Source organism: Lolium perenne, chromosome 3 (assembly GCF_019359855.2).
Source record: "Lolium perenne isolate Kyuss_39 chromosome 3, Kyuss_2.0, whole genome shotgun sequence".
Lineage (NCBI taxonomy): Eukaryota > Viridiplantae > Streptophyta > Magnoliopsida > Poales > Poaceae > Lolium > Lolium perenne.
In genome coordinates, this window is record NC_067246.2 from 146,603,762 (window position 1) to 146,628,147 (window position 24,386).

Here is a 24,386-nt window from a genome sequence, read left to right on the forward strand (position 1 = left end):
TGCGTTGGGAGAAAAAGACCGTGCTTGTGGCGGCGTAGATGATGTGGAGGAGGGCCTTCATATGACGAATCGAGCCAGAGCCAAGAAGTGAGGAGGTATGGTGAACGCCACACATGGATCCATAATTAACAGCCAGTGCAGCCGCCTCTTGAAATCTTAGCAAACAACAAGGGAAGATACACGACGAACCACCTAACAACACCACCGATTGAGCTTAAATATAAGCTAGGATTTGTTAGGCAAATTTGCTGGGATAAACTATATACATGTGCGATGAAAAAGAAAAGTGTTGGAAATCAGAGTGGCATTTTTCTGTAATTAGGATGATGTGTGATATCAGACATTCACCACGGGGAATATCCGTGAGATGAGACCAAAAAAATTCAATTACTGCTCCGTTTTTGTGGATACCACAAGCCCACACACAATCTCACCTGCCTGGCGGCCTACCTGGCAGCACCTTCACTGTCATCCGTCCCCTTCCTTCCCCAGCTTCGAATCCTCCGCCCGTCTCCAAAACCCACACCCCCCCTTCCTCGCCGTCTCCGCCTTCCTCCACTCCTCTTATAGGCCTCGCCTCGCCCCGCACAGCACTCATAGCTCTACCTCTACGCGTCTCACTATGTTCTCCACGGCCATGTCGCTCTCCACTGCGGCGGTGGTCGCCGGCGGCGCCGTCAGGCCCGACGCGATCCGGCCGGCCGACCTCCGGTTTTGCGGTCTCCGGCGAGAGGCCTTAGGGATTCGCTTGCTAAGCGCCTCTCCGCAGGCAGCAGCAGCCGCCAAACGAAAGGTGTTGGCGGCAGCGGCGACGGGGAATGGTGCCGCAGGGAGCGGCGGGTTCGATTACGACCTCGTCATCATCGGAGCTGGTGTCGGTGGCCATGGAGCTGCTCTGCACGCCGTAGAGAAGGTCAGTTTTTCTACGCTGCCCACTATGCTCCCGGTGTGTGCATGGTCAGCTGTGTGTACTTTCACTGTGGTCGTGATCTGTGGAAATGTAGATGGAGAGATGTTAATTTCATAGCCTGAAACTTCTTAGGACTGGCTTGCTCTCTGTTGTTGAAGTGTAGACCAAAGAAATGGTTAAACTCTACGCCATTTTTATATGGTAAGGTTCCAAAGCTTAAATTTAATGAGGGAAACCCAAAGCTTGAAATTTGTTTGAACAAGGCATGTGTTTCCGACTGCAAGTCTGCTACAACTTGTCAAAACTTAACGGTGAAATCTATGGTTTCATTCAGCTGATTGGTGCTAGATCTCAGTAGCATAAGCCAACTTAGGAGATTCTGTAATTAGATTGTTCTAAGAAGCTGTTGCCTTTTACAGAACTACCAATTATCTGGTAGGTGTGGACCAATGTTGTTAGCAAGCAAAAGGTATTCAGAGTAATATCACGTGGAAGCATGCAGTTGCGATGAGAGGAATGGCGTCAATGTGATCAATGTTATACTTTCATCTAGATGCATATAAGCAAGAGTTAACAATGTATTAGGATAATTTTGACTGGTGGCATTTGTCTTATGGAAGCATGGTTGATGGTCATGGCCTTATGATGTAGTTAATTCTTTTGATATATAGTGCTAGAAGGTGAAGAAAATTGATTTCCATTCAAAAGGATTAAGGATGCTAAACTTATCATCTGATTTGAGAATTAAGAGAATGATTGGTCAGAAAGATTTTTTCATTTATTGATTCCTTTGTTTTCTTCTAGCGTTAGATCAGTAATGTGTGTTTGGCTCCTGTATAGCCAGTTTCACCTGTGATTTGCAAAGAAAGGATAAAGATTGATTACTATCAGTGGAATTTATACTGTATCTTGTCGCCAGAGCTGGAGTTTGTGTGAATATAGTGAAAACTTGGTTCTTCTGTTAGGTTCTTGCTAGTTACTGCTTCAGCAAAAGCGTAGACTTAGTATGTATTTTTCAATCAAATGCACATGAATTTTGTGCTAGTAGACACGTATCACCAACAAATTGTTCACAGGATTACTGGGAGTTACTATATTTTTCGTTGAGCGAATGGAAGAACTTTGAGTAGCACAGCTTCCATGTTTTCCGGACGCATATGTGTTTCTGTAATGCCAACAATTCAGTTACTGTAGATATCAGGAAGCGTTGCTAATGAATTTTTTGTTAATGGACTCATGCAGGGTCTGAAAACTGCCATTATTGAGGGAGATGTCGTCGGTGGGACTTGTGTCAACAGAGGTTGTGTTCCATCAAAGGCGCTCCTTGCTGTCAGTGGTCGGATGCGGGAACTTCAAGATGAACACCACATGAAATCTTTGGGCTTACAGGTGATATATTTACTGTGAACATATAATTGCTGTGCATGATTTGATGCATCGAGCAACGGTTTAGCAGAACACACGAAATCTCGATGAACTCTCGTACTGAATCTGTCCTAAGCTGGGAACAAGGAAACATCAACCTCAGCTTGTTATCATGGTAACTATGCTTAGAGAATTTTCGTTGAGCTCTGCTAGGCCTAACTCCATGCGAGCTATTTTGTTGAGCTGTGCTAAGCCTAACTATGCTTAGAGAATTTTCGTTGAGCTCTGCTAAGCCTAACGGTTTAGTTGAGGGCCAGGCACACCACTGTTGGCTGTTGCCGCGGCCTCCGCTGGCCATGACTCTCTAGTCACACCCCGGCACCTCAAATTGGAAAGTTATTAGATTCTATATTTCTATTGTTAGCTACCTTGCCATTATATGTTAGGTTTTTTTGCCTTTATTGATGGAGGAGGACAGCTACTGCTTACTAATAAGGAACGTCTTCCATATCTTCCCCCCTCCTAATCCCTGCCACCGTCTCTCTGTTTGCTGCCATCGGCTGTCAGTCCTAGTCCTTGCTTGGTCACTCTATGAGATCCAATAGATCTAAGTAACATAAAATAACCAAGACGCCTTGTGTTTGCTTTGCTATATATTTATAATATCGGCATACACTGAATTAGATTTTGTAAATGAGTATTCACTAGCCAATCTTCCTTTACTAATGGATCGCCAATTATAAGAGTGAACTTTTTTTTGTGATGACTTTTTCCTATATTCCACTTGTAACAGGTTTCATCATCTGGATACGACAGACAGTCTGTTGCTGACCACGCAAATAATCTTGCTTCTAAAATCCGAAGCAACCTGACTAACTCAATGAAATCATTGGGCGTGGATATACTGACTGGTTTCGGCACAGTTGTGGTAGGTCACCTATGCATTTGGAATAAAACCATATATTTTGTCCAGATTAATGTTGTATTTATTTGAAGTAGGGTTGACAACTTAGCATATCTTGATGTGTGTATAAACTTCTGTTTTGCTTGCAATTATTTGGTATCACTGGATGATATTTGACTGTATTCTGAAATAGGCATGCTACTTCTAAGTTGTAACACACCTACGACTAAAGCTGGAGAACAATTTTTTTTTGCATATGCACCGTACCTACAGATTACCAGTTTGTTACTAGTTATATCAGCCATTTATCAGAATGGTGCTGGATTTTGAAATTGGAATCAAATAAATTATGTAATGTTGCACATATTTATTTCCTGCTAGATAAGATCTTAGGAACAAGCGTTGGAATGAGCCATATATCATATATGACATTTTGTGTGCAACTGTGCACGTGCTGTAGCTATAAATTGTAGTTTAACTTTGTGTGGTTCTCATGTGTGTAGGGGAAGCAAAAAGTGAGATATGGAAAAGTTGGTTTTCCAGACAATGAAATCACTGCCAGAAACATCATAATTGCCACCGGATCTGTTCCTTTTGTTCCAAAGGGGATCGAGATAGATGGTAACCACTTTTTTCATCAACTCTGTCTCCGATATAATTGGCCTAAGGAAAAGAAAGGTTTACAGAGAAATTGTCATTAATGCCCGCTTAGGATAATTTGTGCTCCTTATTTTACCTAGTATTACATTTAACTTAGCTGCAGAAGTCTAAGATGCTAAACCACTAAAAGGCAATCTCAGACCATTCTGCTTTATGTGAAATCACTGATGACAAGAAATGGGAACAAATAAAACTAGTAAAGTACGTATTCTCTTTCTTGGATATTAACTTAAGTATTTTTTGTCCACTATATTTGTTCATTGAACCAACCATGAAAATTGTGAACAAATACATGTGAAACAAAAAACAGGCTTAGATGTTACCCTGACCGCTGCTTCTATAAATTTACACTATAAGGTGGTTAAGCATTTTACTGTGCATTTTTTTCGAGCAAACTACAGGAGCTCTGCCTCTTCATTAAGCTGAAAAAGAATTGACCAGTTAATAAAGGAAACCGGCTGAATTATGCTTTCAAGCACCAATGATCCTTTACTGTCTCGGTTTCCTCACATGTACATCCTTAATAAAAGCTCGTTGGACGGTTTATGCAGGTAAAACTGTCTTTACCAGTGATCATGCACTAAAACTCGAGTCAGTCCCCGACTGGATAGCCATTGTTGGAAGTGGTTACATTGGACTAGAATTCAGTGATGTATACACCGCTCTGGGAAGTGAGGTAAATGGACAGTTCCTTCGATGTATGATTAACTAAGACATGCTTAGAAGCAAACATGTTTTCTAGTTTGGAAGTGTTCCTTTCAAGTCGATAATTTATGAAATAGGCATGATGTAGTGACTGTAAATACCATACATGGTTAACAGATAAATATGTTCTAGCACGCTGTTAATCATGACATCAGTGATCAATTGGGATACTGTTTACAATTGTTAAGCGCATCTCGTCTGACTATGCTGATGTTGTGGAACAGAGGGAGATTACGAGTCCTTTAAGTAAAAGTATTGTAGTAGGAAATCTAAGAATCTAGTGTGTTAGGAACGGCCTAGAAGCTATATATATTTATATATATCCAGTGTAGAAGGATGCTCAGTATTTTAATCAACCAAGCAAGAAGGACAACTCTGTTCTTCCCCCATATTCTCTTCTCCTAAACTATGTCTTCCTAATCCCCTACAACCAGTATTTTAATCAACCAAGCAAGAAGGACAACTCTGTTCTTCCCCCATATTCTCTTCTCCTAAACTATGTCTTTCTAATCCCCTACAACCATGCCACATGGTTATCTTTAGCACAGTGCTTATCCCACTGCAGAAGTAGGTCTGTGCAGGTAATCACAGAGCTTAGGGTGTCAACAACAACATCAAAGCCTTTTTTCCCAAGCAAGTTGGGGTAGGCTAGATATGAAACCCAACGGAAACATAAGGAAACCAAAACAAGGAGAGAGAAAAAAAGTAAACTAAGACCCCGGCACATGATTCACTGATTTCCATGTGGTCCTATCAAGAGCTAAATCTTTAGGGACATTCCAATCCCTTAAATCTCTTTTTGCCGCATCCGCCCATGTCAACTTTGGTTGTCCTCTGCCCCTCCTTGTATTTTCCATACTCCTTAGAGTTCCAATTAACTGGTGCTTCTGGAGGCATTCATACGGCCTTACCTCCTTGCATCCATTTCAATGCCTCCTTAACCTCAAGCTCTTGGATCCTCCGCACGAAACGCTTGTTGGTTTCATCAAAGGAGTCATCGAGCTCATGTATATTGGTCCCATTCACATCATTGAATAACCCATCAAAGTACTCCCTCGGTCTGTTCTTGATCTCTTCATCTTTCACTAGAAGTCGATTTGCCTCGTCCTTGATGCATTTAATTTGGTTGAGGTCCGTCTTCCACTCACAAATTTTCGCCATCTTGTAGATATCCTTGTTGCCTTCCTTCGTGCCTAGTCTGTCATATAGCTCATCATAGGCCTATCCCCTTGCTTCACTCACGGCTCGCCTTGCATTCTTCTTCACCTCTTTGTACTTCACCATGTTTCTATCGTGGTGCCAGCTCTTGTAGCACTCCTTCTCCTTGAAAGCCTTTTGGACATCCGCATTCCACCACCATGTGTCCTTAGCTTCATGCTTCTTACCCTTTGTCACTCCAAGCACTTCCCTAGTTACCTTCCGAATGGAAGTTGTCATCTTCACCCACATGCTATCTGCACCTCCCTATAAATAGAGCAATTGCATAAATTGGGTTTTGAACCTGTGATCTATAACCTGCCAACATGGGTAATAACCGCAAAGAGCTTAGGGTATCAGCAAATGGAAATTTAATAGTAAACCTTGCAGTTGTATACTATTCGATTCCACGGAAGTATGGGTATACTGTGCTTTGCATATAGTGGCCTTTTCCATGTTATTTGAATCTGACGCTAAGATCAAAAGGTACCATGATTAATTTGACATGTATAGCAGAATGTGAGGATTAACTGCATTATGCATTGCTGTGTGATTGTATTTAACTGCCATCGGATGAAGTTTCACCTTTATTAATTCTGTTTGATAGGTTACTTTTGTTGAAGCTCTTGATCAATTAATGCCTGGTTTTGATCCCGAGATTGCAAAATTGGCACAGAGGATCCTTATCAATCCTCGTAAAATTGACTATCACACTGGTGTGTTTGCAAGCAAGGTTAGTTCCAACTTCAACTTAGCATTTGCGGGCAATGTATATATTTTGGACACTACTCTCTAATTTACAGCTTGAAGCATCTGTGTCTTTAGATTACCCCGGCAAAGAATGGTAAGCCTGTGTTGATCGAGTTGATTGATGCTAAGACGAAGGAACACAAAGAAACACTTGAGGTAAAGACAGTAGAGTTCTTTTTTTTGCCCTCACCTTTCATTGTAGATGATTTGTGCTATTATCTGTATCAGTATATTGTCTTGTGCTGTTCCCTGCTGTTGCTGTTATCCTACAATGAATTAATTGTTCTGGAAAAGTATGATTATTTAGTGTCATCTGTAAAAGAGAGATTTTGTGTTTGCAGGTGGATGCAGCCCTTATAGCTACAGGAAGGGCGCCGTTCACCAAAGGACTTGGCTTGGAAAATGTGCGCACATGAAAATGTTTGCTGCCAAAGTTTACAAAGTTCTATTCTATTTATGCATAAATAATACGTTTTTTTTCTTCAGATGAATGTTGTTACCCAACGTGGTTTTATTCCAGTTGACGAGCGGATGCAAGTTATGGATGCAGATGGCAATGCGGTACGCTAAATTACATAGTGCCTCCTTCTTTTATTTGTTGTTTCAAACGTCGACCCGAAGCCGTATACACCTTTGACTATTTTTTTTTATCTCATAAGTAATACTTAGACATCTATGATATGCAAGTACTTTTGATGAAAAATCTATCAACATTATTTCCATGTGGCAAACAAGAAAACTTTCGTATATAGTGCCAACACACTTGTCTTCCTTTGCAACAAAAATATCTCCAGAACATGACTCATTGCGACATAAACATCTAATACTATGCAGGTTCCGAATTTGTATTGCATTGGAGATGCCAATGGTAAACTCATGCTTGCTCATGCGGCCAGCGCGCAAGGAATCTCCGGTAGACAGTTTGTTCACACTGTACTTCTATGCATGTTTTGTTGCAAGATAACAGTTGTTTGATGAGTACTTGCTTATCTGAATATAGTTGTTGAGCAAATATCTGGAAAGGACAACATTCTAAATCATCTAAGCATCCCAGCTGCCTGTTTCACTCATCCTGAGATCAGTATGGTTGGGCTGACTGAGGTAGGTCAAATTTCATACCTCCATATTAACCTCCTCTGCTCAGTTTGGCGGTAACCTCCTGTAAAGTAAAAGGATCGTGCAACCTTTATATAGAAAGGAACAAATGTGTGTATAGAGGTTCAACATGTGTTTAATTTTGAGAGAATGGTTGAATAAAAAATGTCCTAATCACAATTTTTTTACAGCCACAAGCGAGAGAACAGGCTGATCAGGAAGGATTTGAAATAAGTGTTGTTAAGACCAGCTTTAAGGCTAACACAAAAGCTCTGGCAGAGAATGAAGGCGATGGAATTGCCAAGGTAATTCTGTTTCCATGTCTTATAGTTGAGTTGGGTGCTTGCGACGGACATAACAGCCTGACTAATGCTGAGTCATGCAGTAGTTTCTTGAAGTTTTACCTTGAAGATGACATGTACTCTGACTTTTCTTTGCAGATGATTTACCGACCTGACACTGGAGAAATTCTTGGAGTTCACATCTTGGGCTTGCATGCTGCTGACCTCATCCACGAGGCATCAAATGCTATCGCCCTAGGAACTCGCGTACAGGTCAGTGTGGCAGCCATTTTGTTATTTGTTTCGAGTATGCTTAACTGTTATAAAGTTTATTTGCTCACAACTGTTTGCTCCATGCAGGATATCAAGCTTGTTGTTCATGCGCATCCAACTTTGTCTGAAGTTCTGGATGAGCTCTTCAAAGCTGCAAAGGTATTTATATGTCTTGTTTACTTTTGTTATGTTTAGAGATTAGAATTGCTTTTTGACAAAAATATGGAGAACCATATATGTTACGTTTCGTTTATTTTCTTGTCAGGTCACAGGTATTCCGCAAGCTGTAAGCGAGCCAGTTGCAGCTTAGAGAGGAACAGGAGCGGAATCCAAATCATCTTGCCTTAGGCCATAGCCCCGCTTTGGTTGCCATTTGCTACTTCACCAGCTACTGGTGACCATAATTAGTAATGAGCTCCACACTGTTAGTGCCAAGCTATCAATTTGTCGAGGAAAAGAGAAGATTTACTGCTTCGCTCTATATATGTATCAAATACTTACAATTTGTGTAGCCTGTTTAGCCATTGTAGATTGATCAATTCGTCCACATGAGAATAACTGTCTTGGAGCAGCCTCGAAACACAAGACTTAGATCTAACTTCAGGTGCTAATGACTGCCCATGTATTGAGATTTGTGATGTTTTTTACAGTCGAAAGCAACTCCATTACTTCAGAAAATTGTGAACCAGCAGCATCGGAGTATTATCCAAATTTTAAAATTCAAAATGTTTGAGGTTTTGAACAAAATTTGATTCAAGAGTTGTTTCCCCAGTTGGTTTTATCACAGTGAGAGTTTGAAGCCGAGTCCTACTCCCTCTGTTTGGCATACGAGTCCACTTGTATTTTAAGTCCAACTTTGACCATCAAAATCTGAATCTGAATTCATATTTTTTGTGTCTTAGGTTAGGTAGAAACTTTTTTTCAAAACAAAATATAAATTATACAATGCTGGGAACTCCTTTCATATCTGAATTCAGTGATATAACTTTTGTGGCATATAATTTATATTTTATTAGTCAACTTGGTAGTCAAAGGAAATATGATGGAGACTTGTTAGACCTGGATAGAGGCAAGGATTACGAATGCATGAGTCGGCGAGTCGATCTGGGGTAGCGACTCGCAGACTAGTCAAGACTCATGTTGAGTAGTAAATATAAGTTCAGCAATAGGTACTATAAAATACTGTAATATATAATACTAGTATGTAAATATGTAAAACAACAGAAGACCGAAGAAGGAGAGTTGTGGGAGGATCAGGGAGCAGCAGACGACCAACAAGAGTAGCAACCACCGACTACGGAGGAGCATACCGGCAACAACCAACGGAGGGAGGAGCAGACCAGCACCCACATCAACCAGTGGAGGAGCTTCAGAGCAATAACAACAACATGTGAAGGAGAAGATCAGGAGCCAGAAAGGATATGTGGCGGTGCCATGAGCTTGCAGTTGCGGGGCAGCAGGATCGTGGCAAGAACGACTAGGGGAGAGTTGTAGGTAGGCAGGAGCGAGGATTTCTTTTGGGTTTCATGGAAAAAACTAGGTAGCTTGATCTAGATTTTATATGCAATATGAAAGAAAAAAAAGAGGTGTGTTTATTTTTTGAGTCGTTTGACTTAAAAAAGGGACCAGTCGAGGTTAGTCGTGACTATTCGAATGAGTCGCTCTACTCATCCAACAAGTCAAGTCAAGACATCGAGTCGACCTCGTAGTTGCGACTCATTGACTAGTGGTGGACTAGTCGCGACTAGTCGAGTGACTCGAAATTCATGGATAGAGGGACCATTTTATTATGTTTGGGTGGTTTTTTCGTGAACATGAAAAGCTAATACATGTAGTAATAATATAGTACTCCATTTGATCCCTTTTAATTGACTCAGAATTAGTATAACTGTGTACTAATCTCGAATCAATTAAAAGGGATCGGCGGGACTATGATTTATCATCAATGACTCATTGTCCCACTCTATGTAATCTTGATTTTATGTTATCAGCCGTCCTTTAAACATTTGTAAAATGCGATAATTTTACTTCGAGGTGTTCACCACATTTGCAGGGGTTTATTGTATTAACGATGTCAGAGGCTTTTGGATTTCTTATATTGGCTTAGATTTGATTCGATTTGCATGCTATGAAGGCCGGTTCTTTACACTACCTTTTTAACGTGGAGAAGCCCCTAAGGGTCTAGATACCATTAATAGCGACAACGGAAGTACAAAGTAGAATGGAACAACGAGAAAACAAAAAATATCAACTAGGTGCTTAACTTTTACAAAGAAGGTCCTACAAAGAAATTAAAACATGCAATTAGGTCCTTCGCCGCATCCAAGAGGGAGCTCCAACCATGGCCATCTGAAATGATAGAGATGGTACCCTAGAAGGGGTGAATAGGTTCTACAATTTATTAAATTCTTTTGCAATTTTAGCCTTTGAGGAATAGTAAGTGAGCTTAATTTTAACTAGGTTAGACAACTTAGATGATGATACAAGGTACTTCAAGTACGAAGACTATCACAAAGTTGAATAACACAAGTAAAGAGATCAGTTATAAATAACCGAAGCACGGGGAGACGAAGATGTATTTTTGTATTTCCTTCCTTGGGAGGATGGTACGTCATGTTGGCGAGGTGTGGGATCCCATGAAGGACTTCCCAACACCACGAAGGGTCACCTTCTTCTTCGGTGCCTATCCCATTAAGAAATAGCTCACTTATTCGTGATAGATTTTAGGTTAGCCTCCAAACCATCACAAACTTATTCTTGGAGCAAAATCCACAACCCGGATAGCTTTCGAACAACCCTAGCCGCCTAGGGTTTCCCACAAACTCAAGAGTAACAAGCTTGCTCAATGAACTCCGACCAAAGCCAAATTCCTTTCTAGAAAGCAAGATGAGGTCCCGATCTAGGATCCTCAACAAATGGTGTTTCAGCAATGGTGTCTGAGAGAGAGCATAAGGATGTGAAATAAATGGCTAACCTAACCGTACCTCCTCAAGGAGGAAAATGGGTATTTATAGTCCAAGAAGAAAATTAGCCGTTTGGGGGAAATTTCTGCGACCCGACCCAAACCGGCTGTAAGTTCGGCGGAGTCGAACCACACTCCAGATGGTCCGACTGTAAGGGTATATTGCCCCTATGTGTGGTTTTGGTAATTAATGACAACCCCTATGGACTAATGTTTTCATTGAGTTTATATGAAGGAATATTCCATAGGTACTACTTGTACTCCATGTGTTGGATTCAAGTATGGATGCCATGAAGATAAAGGTATACCCTGTGTATTGGCATCAAGATCATCGGTATGAAGATATATATGTGATATGATCAAGAAGAAGAAATGAAGATGGAGTTCTTATGTGGAACTCAATATTAGCCATGCTCTATCTTATGTGAGTATGAGATGATACAAGGTTGAGTTGGGCAAGTTCAAGATGAGCATCTTGAGTGAATCACATGCTTGAAGCTTGCCGTCCATTTGGTGATAATGGGCATGTGAAGATGTGCATCAATGGAGCTTTCCCGTCATAGTGTATGGGGGAGCATTTGTGAGTCTTCATAAAGAACCATTGATCAAGTGAGGCATTCCGGCTTGAGTGAAGCTTGAAGAGTTATCATCAAGATCGAGCGGGATGCGCAAGGCAAAGGTATGACCTTGCTAGGTTTTCCTTTTACCGGTCTCAAGGTGGATGTTGGGAGACCGGATTATAGGATAGATAGCCGCACTATTAAGAGGGGCTTTCGGTTGGGTAACTTGATCACATCATCTTAGGGAGCTCAATCCTTTGCATACTTTGCATATCCTTATTGCTTCTTAGTGTTTCTATGTGTAAGGCTCTTGAGCTTGTTGCTAGCTTTACAACAAGCCCAAGTTCATCGAAAACGGAGTTCGCATGCATCTTCTATTGCGTTTTCGAGGTTGGGTGATTTTACCGGTTATTCATGATATAAGGTTCTACCTTTTATATTCATGATAAAATTCCCTCCTACAGATTCTTGAGTTTGCACTTTCTATAGGGTAGCATTTGTTGTTATCTTCCAAACAAAATTGGTTTCATTCGAATCGGAGTTCGGGAGCACTAGTTATTAAAGGAAAAGGAAAAAGGAGAAAAGAAGAAAAAGAAAAGAGGGGCAGCCGGCTGGGCGACCGGTCAGCCGGGCCGCACGCCGGCCCACCCGGTCCGCACCGGGCGCCAACCGGACCGGATTTTGGCCTGTAACCGGCCTCGGGCCCGGTCCGCAACCGACCAGCCCGGCGCCCTCCCGGCCCGACCGGCGCCTCCTGGGCCGCCTTCGCCCCGCGCGGCCCATGCGGCATGCGCCGCCCACGCGCCCGCGCGCCTCCTGCCTTTTTGCCGCCCAGCGGCTGCCGCCGCCCCGCCCGGCCAGTGGGCCGGCCCGACCGGGCGCCCAGCTGGGCTGGTCAGCGCCATTTCCGGTCGGCCGGCCTGGCAGCCGGCTGGGGCACCTTTTTGGGCCGTTTTTTATGCGATTTTCACACAGTTTTCTCCCCAACGGTTATTTCTTCCTCCCTTGCTATAAATACCTTTCTCCCACCTTGAGACAAGTAGTTCTTCCTATTCTCTCTCCTCCATTGTTCCATTTTGAAGAACTTGCTCTCCTCTTTGATTCCTCCAACCATTCTTGCTCATTCTTGAGGATTTGAGAGAGGAGATCTAGATCTACAATTCCACCAAACCATTTCTTCTCTAAGTGAGGGAATCTCTTGGGATCTAGATCTTGAAGTCTTTGGTTGACTTTCCCCTTTGTTCTTCCTCTCCAATCTCATCCTAGCATTCGTTGCTTTGGTGGGATTTGAGTGTGAAGGACTTGAACACCTCTAGTGTTCTTGCTTTGCATCATTGCATAGTGTTGAGCTCTCTACCACGATTAGTTCGAGTGAGAGACCGTGAGCTTGTTACTCTTGGAGGGAGACCTCCTAGTTGGCTTGGTGATTGGTGCTCCGGTGATCTCTTCAAGAAGATTGTGAAGAGGCCCGGGCTTCTCCTTCGTGGAGCTTGTGAAGTGGTTGTGGAGCTTGCCATCTCCGGAGCGGAGGAAAAGCTAACCATAAGGAAAGGGCGTGGGTGTGGTTCGGAGAATAGGGTGAGCCTTCGTGGCGCGGGGAATCCTTCGTGGGACCTCCACTCCTCCAAACGTGACGTACCTTCTTGCAAAGGAAGGGAACACGGGAATACATCCTCGTCTCCGCGTGCCTCGGTTATTTTTATACCCGAGCTCTCTTTCCTTGTGATAGCCATCGTGCTTGAAGTACATATATCTTGCTATCACTTGTGCTACATATATCTTGTGCCTATCTTGCTTAGCTCTAGTTGCTATTGTTACACTTAGTTGAGCTTAGCATATTTAGGGTTTGTGCTTGTAAACTAAACGATAGTTTAATTCCGCATTCTTACAAGACAAATCCGCAAGAGTTTGTAATTGCCTATTCACCCCCCCCTCTAGGCGACATCTCGATCTTTCAATTGGTATCAGAGCAAGGTCTCTCCTTGTTTAAGGCTTCACCGCCTTGAGAGTAAAGATGTCGGCTAGAATAGTGCACAATGATACAATTGTCTTTAATGGCACAAATTATCTTTTGTGGAGAAATTGCTTACTTTGTAATCTTCGGACCTTGTGTCCACATATAGAGCAATTTCTAGATGTCGGTTTTTCTCCTCCGATGGATTCTCAAAATCTATCTTTAGAAGATGAGAAAAACTTACATCTTGAAGCTCAAGTATCTAATGAGCTTTTATTCTCCTTGAGACTCGATTTCCGTAGGTTCTTGATATATATAAAGCGAAAATCGTCTCATGAGATGTGGATCAAGCTTAAGGAAATGTTTGGTGGTTCCACTTCTCAATTGGTCGGTGGTGACTCCGAGGAGCTCTCTTCCCCTTCACATCATGAAGAGCTCCAAGTTGCTTCCACCTCCGGTCGTGATGAGTTATCATCCTCTTCCACTTCACCAACGTGTAGCAAGACACGAGGTAATGATATGGTGAGTGGTGGGGAAAATTGCAATGTTGATATTGTGCTCAATAGTGATGATTCTTCATCTCTATCCCATTGCAATGCTTCCTCTTTGGACTTAAACACATCTAGCATTGAAAATAATCTACATGCTTGTGTTGATAGTTCTTGCATATCATGTGTAAATTTCTTACATAGAACTCATGATGATATGCTTACCTTGTCTTGTTCCCATAATCAAAATGCTTCTATTTCCTCTAGTTGGTTGTTGACTAACAATGTAGAGGAAACCGAACACTCTATGGATCAAGACACGATTTCAAATGAGGATTCAAGAATATCTTCATCTTCATTCACCGGTTTGCACATGTGCCTTATGGCAAAAGGATCAAAGGTATCTCCTACTTTGACTCCTAACACATCCTCTAACGATGATAATGATGATGATGATAATGATGAAGAATATAATACCGTGGTGCATAATATGGCAATGGTATATGCTTCTCTCCATGGTAATAAAGAAGGTCGTGCTAATCTCGAACACTCTATGGATACCTTGAATAAATATCGGGAAACCATAGTGGAGTTGGAGTCCCATGTTGAAAATGGGGAAATGAGATTCACTCTTCTCAAGCATGAGCTAAAAGATGAGAAGCATACTAATTTTATGCTTACACAAAAAATTGAATCCTATATGCATGAAAATGAGAAAACTATTGTTGATGCTTGTGCTACTAACTCTACTTCTTGTGAAGCATCTATCTTAAAGGAGAATGCTGAGTTAAGGGCTCAACTTGAGTTGCTAACTAGCAATTATAGGGAATTAGAAGAAAGTCATAAAAAGCTTTCGGGCTCTCATGATGACCTTCTAATTTCCTATGATGGGCTAAAGTTAGCTCATGAGGCTAGTATCACTAAGGTAACATCTTGTGAGCCTCATGTGGACATTAGCACAATCTCTACTACAAATGCTATATTGCCATGTGCTAGTCCTTGTAATCCATCTAGTCAAACTAGTGATACACCTTGTGTTGGATTACTTGCTTTGCCTTGTTGCTCTAACAATGAAGCTTCTACTTCCTCTAGTACTTGTATTTCTACTAACCATGTAGAGGAAATCAAAGAGCTCGAGGCCCAAGTCTTGTCTTAGAAGAAAGACTTGGAAAAGCGTCATGAAGGGAAATCCGCACTTGACAAGATGCTAAGTGTGCAACAATCCCCCAATGACAAGAGTGGACTTGGATTCAACTCCAATAACAAGAACAAGTCCCAGAGCAAGAACAACAAGAAGAAGGGCCAAGACAAAGTCAAGGATTCGGCCAAGATTGTTTGCTTCAAGTGCAAAGTTGAAGGGCACCATGTTAGATCATGCCCATTGAAGAAGAAGCACTTAAGTGAGAAGCAACAAGGGAAACGGCCACAAGGTCAAGCTCAAGCTCAAGCTCGACCTCAAGTTGAAGATAGGCCAATTCCCAAGAAGAATCAAGATAAAGTTCCCCAAGAGAAGAAATCAATAAAGAAGAAAAAGGGGAACACTTGCTACTTATGCCGTGAGAAGGGGCATCTTGCTTCTTCATGCTTAGGTGGTACCTTATCTAACACTATAATTGTTGATGATGATTATTCTCTAGGGAAGGATAAGGATGGCAATGTGTTTGCCAAGTTTGTTGGAACTCAAAATGGTTTCAAGAAAAGAACCATTTGGGTTGCCAAGCCTATTGTGACTAACCTCTTAGGACCCAACTTGGTTGGGGACCAACAAGCTCAAACTTGATCAATAGGTGCATGTGGAGGTCATTGGAGTCTTGGCTACTTCATGAAGAATTAAGGGATCTTCATATATTATATTTTTACCAAGCCAAGTCGTATGGATTATCATCTATATCTTATATCCAATGTTCCGCTTTGCGGTAACTTATACTTCAACTCACCATATTTATTGTAAGTTACTTGCCCCCTTTGCATGTTTGGTTTTGTATCAAATATGTGTTTGTATATGTTGTATCTTACTTTCCTATCTTGTGTATTCAAGTATGCTTGTTTGACTCATCATATACTTGTGTATTGTTTTGAGCCTAATGCATCTTGATGATATCTTATTTGGCTCTCTTTGAAGTGATTAATGGAACATCCCATTTTGGGGGAGTGATATGCTTTGTGCATATCTCTTTCTTTAAAATGTGTGTACATGGGTACCACCACTTAGTATTGACATTGCAAGATTATCTAGTCACTATGTGGTGTGTCATACTCATGAGAAATTCAAATTCTAAATATCCATTAATCATCTCTAGTTGAATTTTAGTTGCCTCTTGTTTAGAAGAAATGTTTTATCACATTATGGGGGAGTAATATGTTTTGTACATATCACAAGCCTAGAAAATGTGAACATATGAGGTTATGCCACTTAGAGTTGATGCTCTTAATTATCTTGTTCCTAGGTGGCATGTTTGCTCAAACAAGCTCCATTCCTAATAAAAATCTTTTATTACTCATCTTGTGGGTTCTTGTTTGAATAAGAAATTCTTGGTGCGGTTTTTCCTCAAATACATATCTCTATATCTTATTTGGGACACCGTTTGCTTCAAAAGTTATTCTAATCATTGCCGTGCGTGATTGTTTGACTAGTTGAAGTTATCAAGAATCTTCATCCGTGCATAGTGCTTAATTATATATACTTATCCTATGCCTTTTATTGTGAAGTTGATCCTTACTATCATTGTCAACACTCCACCGGAAATTATTTCCTATATACTCATTGTCTTTGACAATTGATAATCTTGTATGTGGTTGAATTTTTGGATCATCTTCACCTTGGATTGTTTCTCACTTCCTTATTTTATTTCCAAGAAATCTTTGTAGCTCCCATATGTCTTCCTTGTCCCTTTGAAAAATCTTTTGATAAATCCCCTTGATTCACATCAAGTGTTTGTTTTGGAATACATACATTTTCCTTACGGTACATTGTGCCATTGTGAAAAGTGTAGTGGGTTTGGTTTATTTGTTCGAACCTTGCTCCTTTGGGAGTTTTGCTATCTCATTCCTTCTTTTATGCGTTATTTGGTGAATGAGATAAATCTTTGAGCATGTTTGCTTTATTTCATCCTTTATGCTCAATGGTTTCTTCTTAGTTCATGTAATGTCCCAGGTTTAGAGACGATCGAGGGGTAGATTTTAGAAAGGGATGTGCATTGCATTGTAATTTACGGGGAAATTTCGCGCTTTTAAAACAAAACTGCATCGAAGAGGGACAGGTTTCTCTCTCGACATCCTACAGGGTTAGGGTTTCGAGAGTGCGATGAACTTGTTCCTACTTATCTAAATTAGGGTTTTGAGAAGAGAGAAGTGAAAGTGCATTGAAATCATAAGTTGCATGATTGAATTACAAGTTAAGTTGTTTGAATGAATTCAAACCAAATTTGAATTTGAATTTCAAATTCAAACATCAAATGATTATCACATAATTCAAATTTGAGATAATTTAATAAATAATTATCATTAATCAAGATTATAAGTAATACAACAATTACACAAAGCTCATTAAGGAAAACTTGAGCTTTATTGATATTCACAAAATACAATGTCAATTACAATATCCAGAATTGAAAAATAAATTTACAACACATTACAAGAATTGATGAAATAGAAAAAAGAAAAAGGAAAATTACAAGGTATTTAAATGACCTAAACTACATTGTGATCTTCATGAATTCTTTGTTCAAGATGATCTTGAGTTCATCTTGAGCATCTTCTTGATCCCTGCACACACACACAACAATCAGAACATTAAGCCAAGTGGCAAAGCCACTTGGCAGGTTAGCAAATATTACATAGTGTGGATATGACCAAGCTGCCGAGCTGATCCATTCCACCAGCCCAAGTCCCAAGCCACACACACACAGGCAGCACACAAGGCCTGCTGCATGTGTGCATGCAACACACACACCCAGTGAGTCACCAGGGTGAGATGTGGTGCTGTCGACCAGGGAAGCCATGGCTGGCCATATAAAAGCTTTTCACAGCCAAAACCCTAGTCACTTGATTCATTCATCGACAGCAGCCTCACAGGGTAAGTCACAAGAACACAAGAACACAAGAACAGCTTGAACAGCCACTGCTGTTCAACAAATCTTCACCACCACAGCAAATAACCCAGAAGCATCAAGCTCACAAGGAGGAGCAGGGCAAGCCAAACAAACCATCAGAAGCAAAACCTCTACACCAACACCAAATTCTAGGAGCTGGAGTGAGGTATACCAAGCATCATGAACAAACCAGATGGTTTTGTTCATATATAAGCATATGCACCAATCACACACAAGCAAAAGGGTGTGATACCCAATTTGTGTCATCATCTGGCTACTAAGCCATATGGTGCAAGCAAAGGTAGTAAGGCCACTAGTAAATCATCTAATGGGAACAACAGCTATGAAAATCAATGCATAACTGAAGAAATCCAGCCAGAGATGAAAACACAGCTAGCCTAGCTACACACTTAGCACCTACAGCTAGTCAGGCCATCAGACATAGACAAATCAATGTCTATTTGATTTCAACATCAAGAGCTACTGGCAATCCAATAAATGGATCACCCAGAAAGCATTTAGTGAGCCACAACAAGCCAACAAGAGGGGAGCTACCCTTGGGCAACATATGATTACTGCCAGGGCTACCTCAACCACATCACAAAATCCCACAGATAAGCTAAGCACATCTATCATTACCCAGATGGGTTCAAAAGGGAGCTAGGGTACCCAACAGAGGTTGGCATCCCTCTAGCTCTACTAAATCAACTCAGATGATCATCACTGCAAGGCAGTTCATATCATTTATCTACCAAATTAAGCAAGGTAACAGAGATAAATGAATTACACAAGTAATCAATGCACCAGAACCTTGCACATGATCCAGAGGATCACTGCAAGCAACAGATAATGCTTAAGTAAGCAATAAACCTCACTAGCACAAGTGTATGTGTTACACAGACATCAGAAAGAGCACCAGATAGGCACAAACAGAAGCTTAACAATTAATCAACAAGCCACTGTTGATCACATGCTCACCAGAGTTTGCTAACACTTGATACAGAGGGCTATAAGCAAGCATAGCACCGGAAATGAGCTAGCCACTGAAGATTTACACCCAAACTTTAACTGAATAAACAGATACTATAGTAATAATCATATGATTGTATCCAGAAGCACATCAAAGGCTTGATGAACCACTGGATCATGCTAAACAAATAAAGCACATACCATTAATCACTGAATCATACAATTAAGCCAACTGCAATGCTCAATTGAGCATGCTCATGAATTTGAGCACAAGGAACAGCACACTAATGCTCTGGCACTTGCAAAATTGCAAGTAATACACACAGAACTCAAGCCAGAGTAGCATACATGAATACACTTGATATCTGGCAAGCTTAGTAACAAGAGCAGAGCCACAGAGAGGGAATTAAGCAAGAAAGGAAGGTATAGCAACCAATTAGATTAGGAATTCTTGCACAGAGATATGGCAGAACATCACACAGCAATAGCACATGCCTTGTGCAGGCAAGCACAGCACAGTAATAAAGCTAGCATGAGCATGAGCATCAGTACAAACACATGAACTAGAGCTAGGCCATGGCGGCAGCAGTAGCACAGCAGCACAAGCATCAGAGCAGCAGCAAAGCAGCATACGCACACACAGCGAGCTAGGCGCAGCAGAGCACCAGCACGGCAAGCATCTCCATAAGGAGGAGCAACCGCGGCCTAAGTCAGAGGAGGAATAAGAAGAGCAGGCAAGAATGAGAGAGCAGAGGGGATCAGAGGAGGCGCGTACCTGGAGCAGCAGCACAAGGCGTGCCATGGCGGCACGGCGGCACGGGCCACCCACGGCAGCGCCAAGCCGCGCCTGGCCTGGCGACGCTGAGCGTGAGCGCCCCACGGCAGCACCCACGGCAGCACCACGGCGGCGCCACGGCACTTGGAGCGTCGGCGGCGACGAGATCGCCAAGGCACTTCACGGCAGGAGACCAGAGACGAAGGGGGCGAGGCGAGCAGGCGGCGCAGCACGAATCGCCGCGGTAGATCTGAATCGCCATCGAGTGGCGGTTCAGATGCGCCATACCTCACCGGCGGCGACGGCCGGAGATGGCCGGAACAAATCGGAGAAGACGGCGGCGACAAGAATCGCCAGAGGAGGTTAGGGTTAGGGTTCGGGCACACGCGAGAGAGAGAGAGGGAGAGAGTGAGTGGGTTGGGCCGGACCAGGTGGGTCTGCCAACCCAAAACCGTTGGGCCACCCTGACAGGTGGGCCCAAGGGGCAAAACAGTCTTTTCATAAATCCATTAAAAACCAGAAACTTTGAAATTAAATAGAAAATTGATAAGAGCTCTAAACAAATAATTAAAAATATGAAAATTGATCAGCATAAAATTCTCTATTTAAATAAAATATCAAAGAGAATTTTTGAAGACCAATAAGAATAAGTCTTAATTTGATGATTTAAATAAAGATTTAAATCACACATATTATTTTCAATAAAGAAAATTAGTCCATTAATGTATTTGGACTTTAAAAACACCTTGACAACATATCAAGGTGGTATTTACCCTAAATATAGTATCTCCAAATTATTCTTAGTAATTACCTCTCACATAAAATAATAAGACATCGGAAAGGGGGGAACAAACCTAAAAATGGAAAGCATGCATAATTGCTTCTTTAACCATTGCCCTTATTGGACAATGATGCTATTTTTCAGAGACAGAGGACAAGGGTCAGTCCACACCATCCAACTGCAAAACTTTGCAGTGTTCAGGCAAGTTCATCACTTGCTCATGTCATTTGAGTATTTCTATCAAATTACTTGCAAAGTATTATGGTTATCACTATTGCATAAAAATCAAAACCACTACTTTCATAACTATGAATATGACTATGTGGTGGGCAATGGAACCATGGATTGTGTTGATATGGTGGAGGTTCCATTGCAAGGGTTTATATCCATCTAGGATTAAACAACAAATGTCGCCAGTGATTCTTGTGCCGTAATACCCGTGTTAACCATAAGACCCGGAGTGGGACGGAGTAGTCAAAAGTGTTTCCACCTCTCGTTCATCAACGGATGCGCTTTACCGTAGACACTTGTATCTGTCAGGGCAAGCGGTTGGCTGGGGAAGCCTTAAGTCCCCACGGCATAGTCCGTAGACACTTGTCGCTCGAAGAGCAAGCGGTTGGCTGGGGAAGCCTTAAGTCCCCACGGTATTGCGGTCTATGATGGGTTGCAGCTACCGGCGAAGGAGTTTGGTTCGATCCCAAACTGACGTCGTGGTCGGGGTCCACCCGTGAGTGGGAATAATGGGACCGGCGAGGACCCAGGGTCGGGGCATGCAACAAAGGGTGGGTGTTCGAGGTAGCGGAGGAACATGATTGGCTAGACCTTATACCGGGCCTCACACCGAAGGAAGTGTGGATGGGAAAGCTGCCCGGTTGGCACCAAGGTTAAGATCTCTTATGGGTAAAGCAACACACCTCTGCAGAGTGTAAAGAACTGTGACCTGTCACTCCCTGTTCCGGGATATGGAACTGCGAACGCGGCCGGAAAGGAGCTCCATGAAGTTTTAGTAAACTGGTGAAGGCTGACGGACATAGCTCTTTGGAATAAAAGCAATCTCTTGAAGAAATGTTTATCAAAACTTGCATTGGTATTAGACTTTCTGGTCTAATATCGTAGCTAGAGCATCAAACACCTCTTATCTATAATGAACTTGTTGAGTACGCTCGTACTCATCCCAATCTTAAATCCCTTGCTTAGATTGTCTGAATCGTCTGGAGGAGGACTACGACAACAATGAAGGAGCCGAGATCATAGGCTATGAAGAACCAGACCTCTCCGGAGGTATCGAAGGCGTAGACTACCTCATCGTCTATGGATCCGGGGAGGCTTCCGGAGGAGATCAAGCCTAGAATCATCTAGTAGTGGTAGTAGCCGAGCAGCGTGAACTCTTAATACTTAGCTGCTCGAGAGAATAAATGTACAACTTAATGGGACATCTATATTGTAAGCTAAGTTGGGTTCGCCTCAAACCCAGGAGTACTCCTCTTAGGACCCAAGAGGAGCTCCGAGACGATATGTGTATGATTATTGTAATATTAAATGAATGAGTTATGGACCTGCTATGTTCCGTTGTACTACTCTGAGGGATGTAATATTTGCGGAATGGTACTTCATGAATGTTATATCAACGACTGGCATACTACAACATGCAGTGGTATTCAGGGTCACCACAGTTGGTATCAGAGCAAAAGCTTTGACCTTAGGTTGGAACCTAGTAAATGGGACCAAACGTTAGGAGTCAAATAGGACTAGTAAAGAATTCTCTAAAAATATGGTGTATATTCAATTGAGAATACCACAATCATATCTTTTAGTGCGATAATTCTTTATTATCTATATTATGATGCATTATTACTAATCTTATAATTGTTCTATTCTACAGCCAACATGGCAAGTTCACGTCCGAGACGAAACGTGAAAGTGATGGATTCCACACTGAGTGAATACGAAGGAGGACTTGCAGATATTCTACGTGCCATGTTACTTGAATTTGGGTGTGATCCCCAGATCCAAGTAAAGAAATACATGTACTACGATGGTACTGTATTGGCAAAGTGTAGGGTAGGACTGCGACTTCCCGAATCTTTGGGAATGAGCGTAGTTATGCCAGCAGGTGAAGCCAGAACTATCAACATAGCCTACCATATAGCCGTTATGAGAGCCATAACTGATATTCGGGAGCATAAGACGAAATAGCTTATGGGTTCCGAATTCACCCACATTCCTCATATGCAGGAGGAAGAGGATCCCATGCTTAACCACTACAAATATGCAAAACGCAAACCAATAGCAGCTGCAAAATACATGGACAATATCCGCAACTTACTATCATTGCTCTTTCAACTGAATCATCATTTGATAGGAGCAATTGATACGATGCTAGAGGAGTTTACTGAACCCAAGGAGGAGACTAGGGGGAAAGAACCTATGGAAAATGTGGTGCACACACCAGTTTACTCAGCTGGTGATTACATTAGTATTGATCCTCTTGAGCGGGAAACTACACCCGTTACACCTGGGAACTATCTTGGTAGTTCCTATGGGGGATATGAGGGTGGAGAGGAATCCGGAAACAATCAGCGTTCCGAGACTCCTATAGAAAACTCCACGGGTTGGCGCTGGGGATCTGATACTGGAACTCATAGTACTTCAGTGTATTATGACGGAGAGATGAACGAGGACGCCACAACCCAGAACCAGAGTTATCCTAGTAATGGAGGGTATCCGACACAGGTTGAGTCGGATACAAATGTTGGAAATACCTATGGTGGAACCACCGGGGAGAACACCCGATGGGTGGACTATGATGCACTGAATGACCAGTTTGTGAACACTGATTTCTCCCTAGGATCATCATCTGATTCTGACTACCAGCCGACGGGGAGACCTTATGTTCCAGGGTCTATCAGGAGGAAGACACGTTCGACCGGATGGAAGCCTGGGATGTACCGGGAGTGAAGATCGACTAGAGTCCAACAAGGAAGGCGGGGCTACAATACACAAGTACCACGTGTATTGTAGTGTGTAATATTTGTAGAAATTTGTACATATACTTTAATAAGTGAGTTTGCATACTCACATCGACTTGAGTATTGTAATAAGACCACTTAAGTATGTATATACATGGTATATGTTTTGTATGATTTGGATTTGCTTCTTGATTTCCATTGCGTGACTAGTTCTGTGCACAAAGTTGAGCTCAGAAAACTTGCACATGGAGTAATTATGAGTATCATCTTGTGTTGCAGAACTAGGGGGTTATGTCGGGAGCGTTAGGAGAGGAGACCGAAGCGCAGCGCATGGAGCGTGAAGCGAAGCAAAAGGAAGAGGCTGATGAAGCAGCCAGGAATCAGTTTCCACCACCACCACCACCCATGACGCAACATAATTTCGTCCAGTACATGCAACTGGTAGAGGAGAGACAACGTGTAATGTTGGAGCAGTAGAATAAATTCTTTCAGGAATTGCTGCAACAGAACCGGGTGGAGAGACCCGAGAACCAGGGAGTCACTTTATCAGACTTCCAGAACACCAAGCCTATATCTTTCGCATACGCGCCCGAGCCAATGGACGCGGAGGATTGGCTTATGGATACCGAGCGAAAGCTCAATAATGTTGGTTGTAACGACCAGGAGAAGGTCCGTTATGCTACACACCTGTTGTGTG

The 24,386-nt window shown here is 42.1% G+C and overlaps 1 protein-coding gene across 1 annotated transcript; it reads left to right on the forward strand.

The window, feature by feature from the left end:
• The first annotated feature begins 442 nt into the window (after positions 1-442).
• On the forward strand, positions 443-8,818 carry LOC127327076 (dihydrolipoyl dehydrogenase 1, chloroplastic). Its single transcript, XM_051353861.2, has 15 exons — positions 443-913; positions 2,153-2,299; positions 3,069-3,203; positions 3,683-3,800; positions 4,391-4,515; positions 6,349-6,474; positions 6,567-6,647; positions 6,833-6,895; positions 6,978-7,052; positions 7,326-7,404; positions 7,492-7,592; positions 7,778-7,891; positions 8,027-8,140; positions 8,228-8,299; positions 8,406-8,818. Exons 1-15 carry the CDS (start codon positions 623-625, stop codon positions 8,448-8,450), a joined length of 1,686 nt encoding a protein of 561 aa, XP_051209821.1. The 5' UTR covers positions 443-622; the 3' UTR covers positions 8,451-8,818.
• Positions 8,819-24,386: the final 15,568 nt, after the last annotated feature.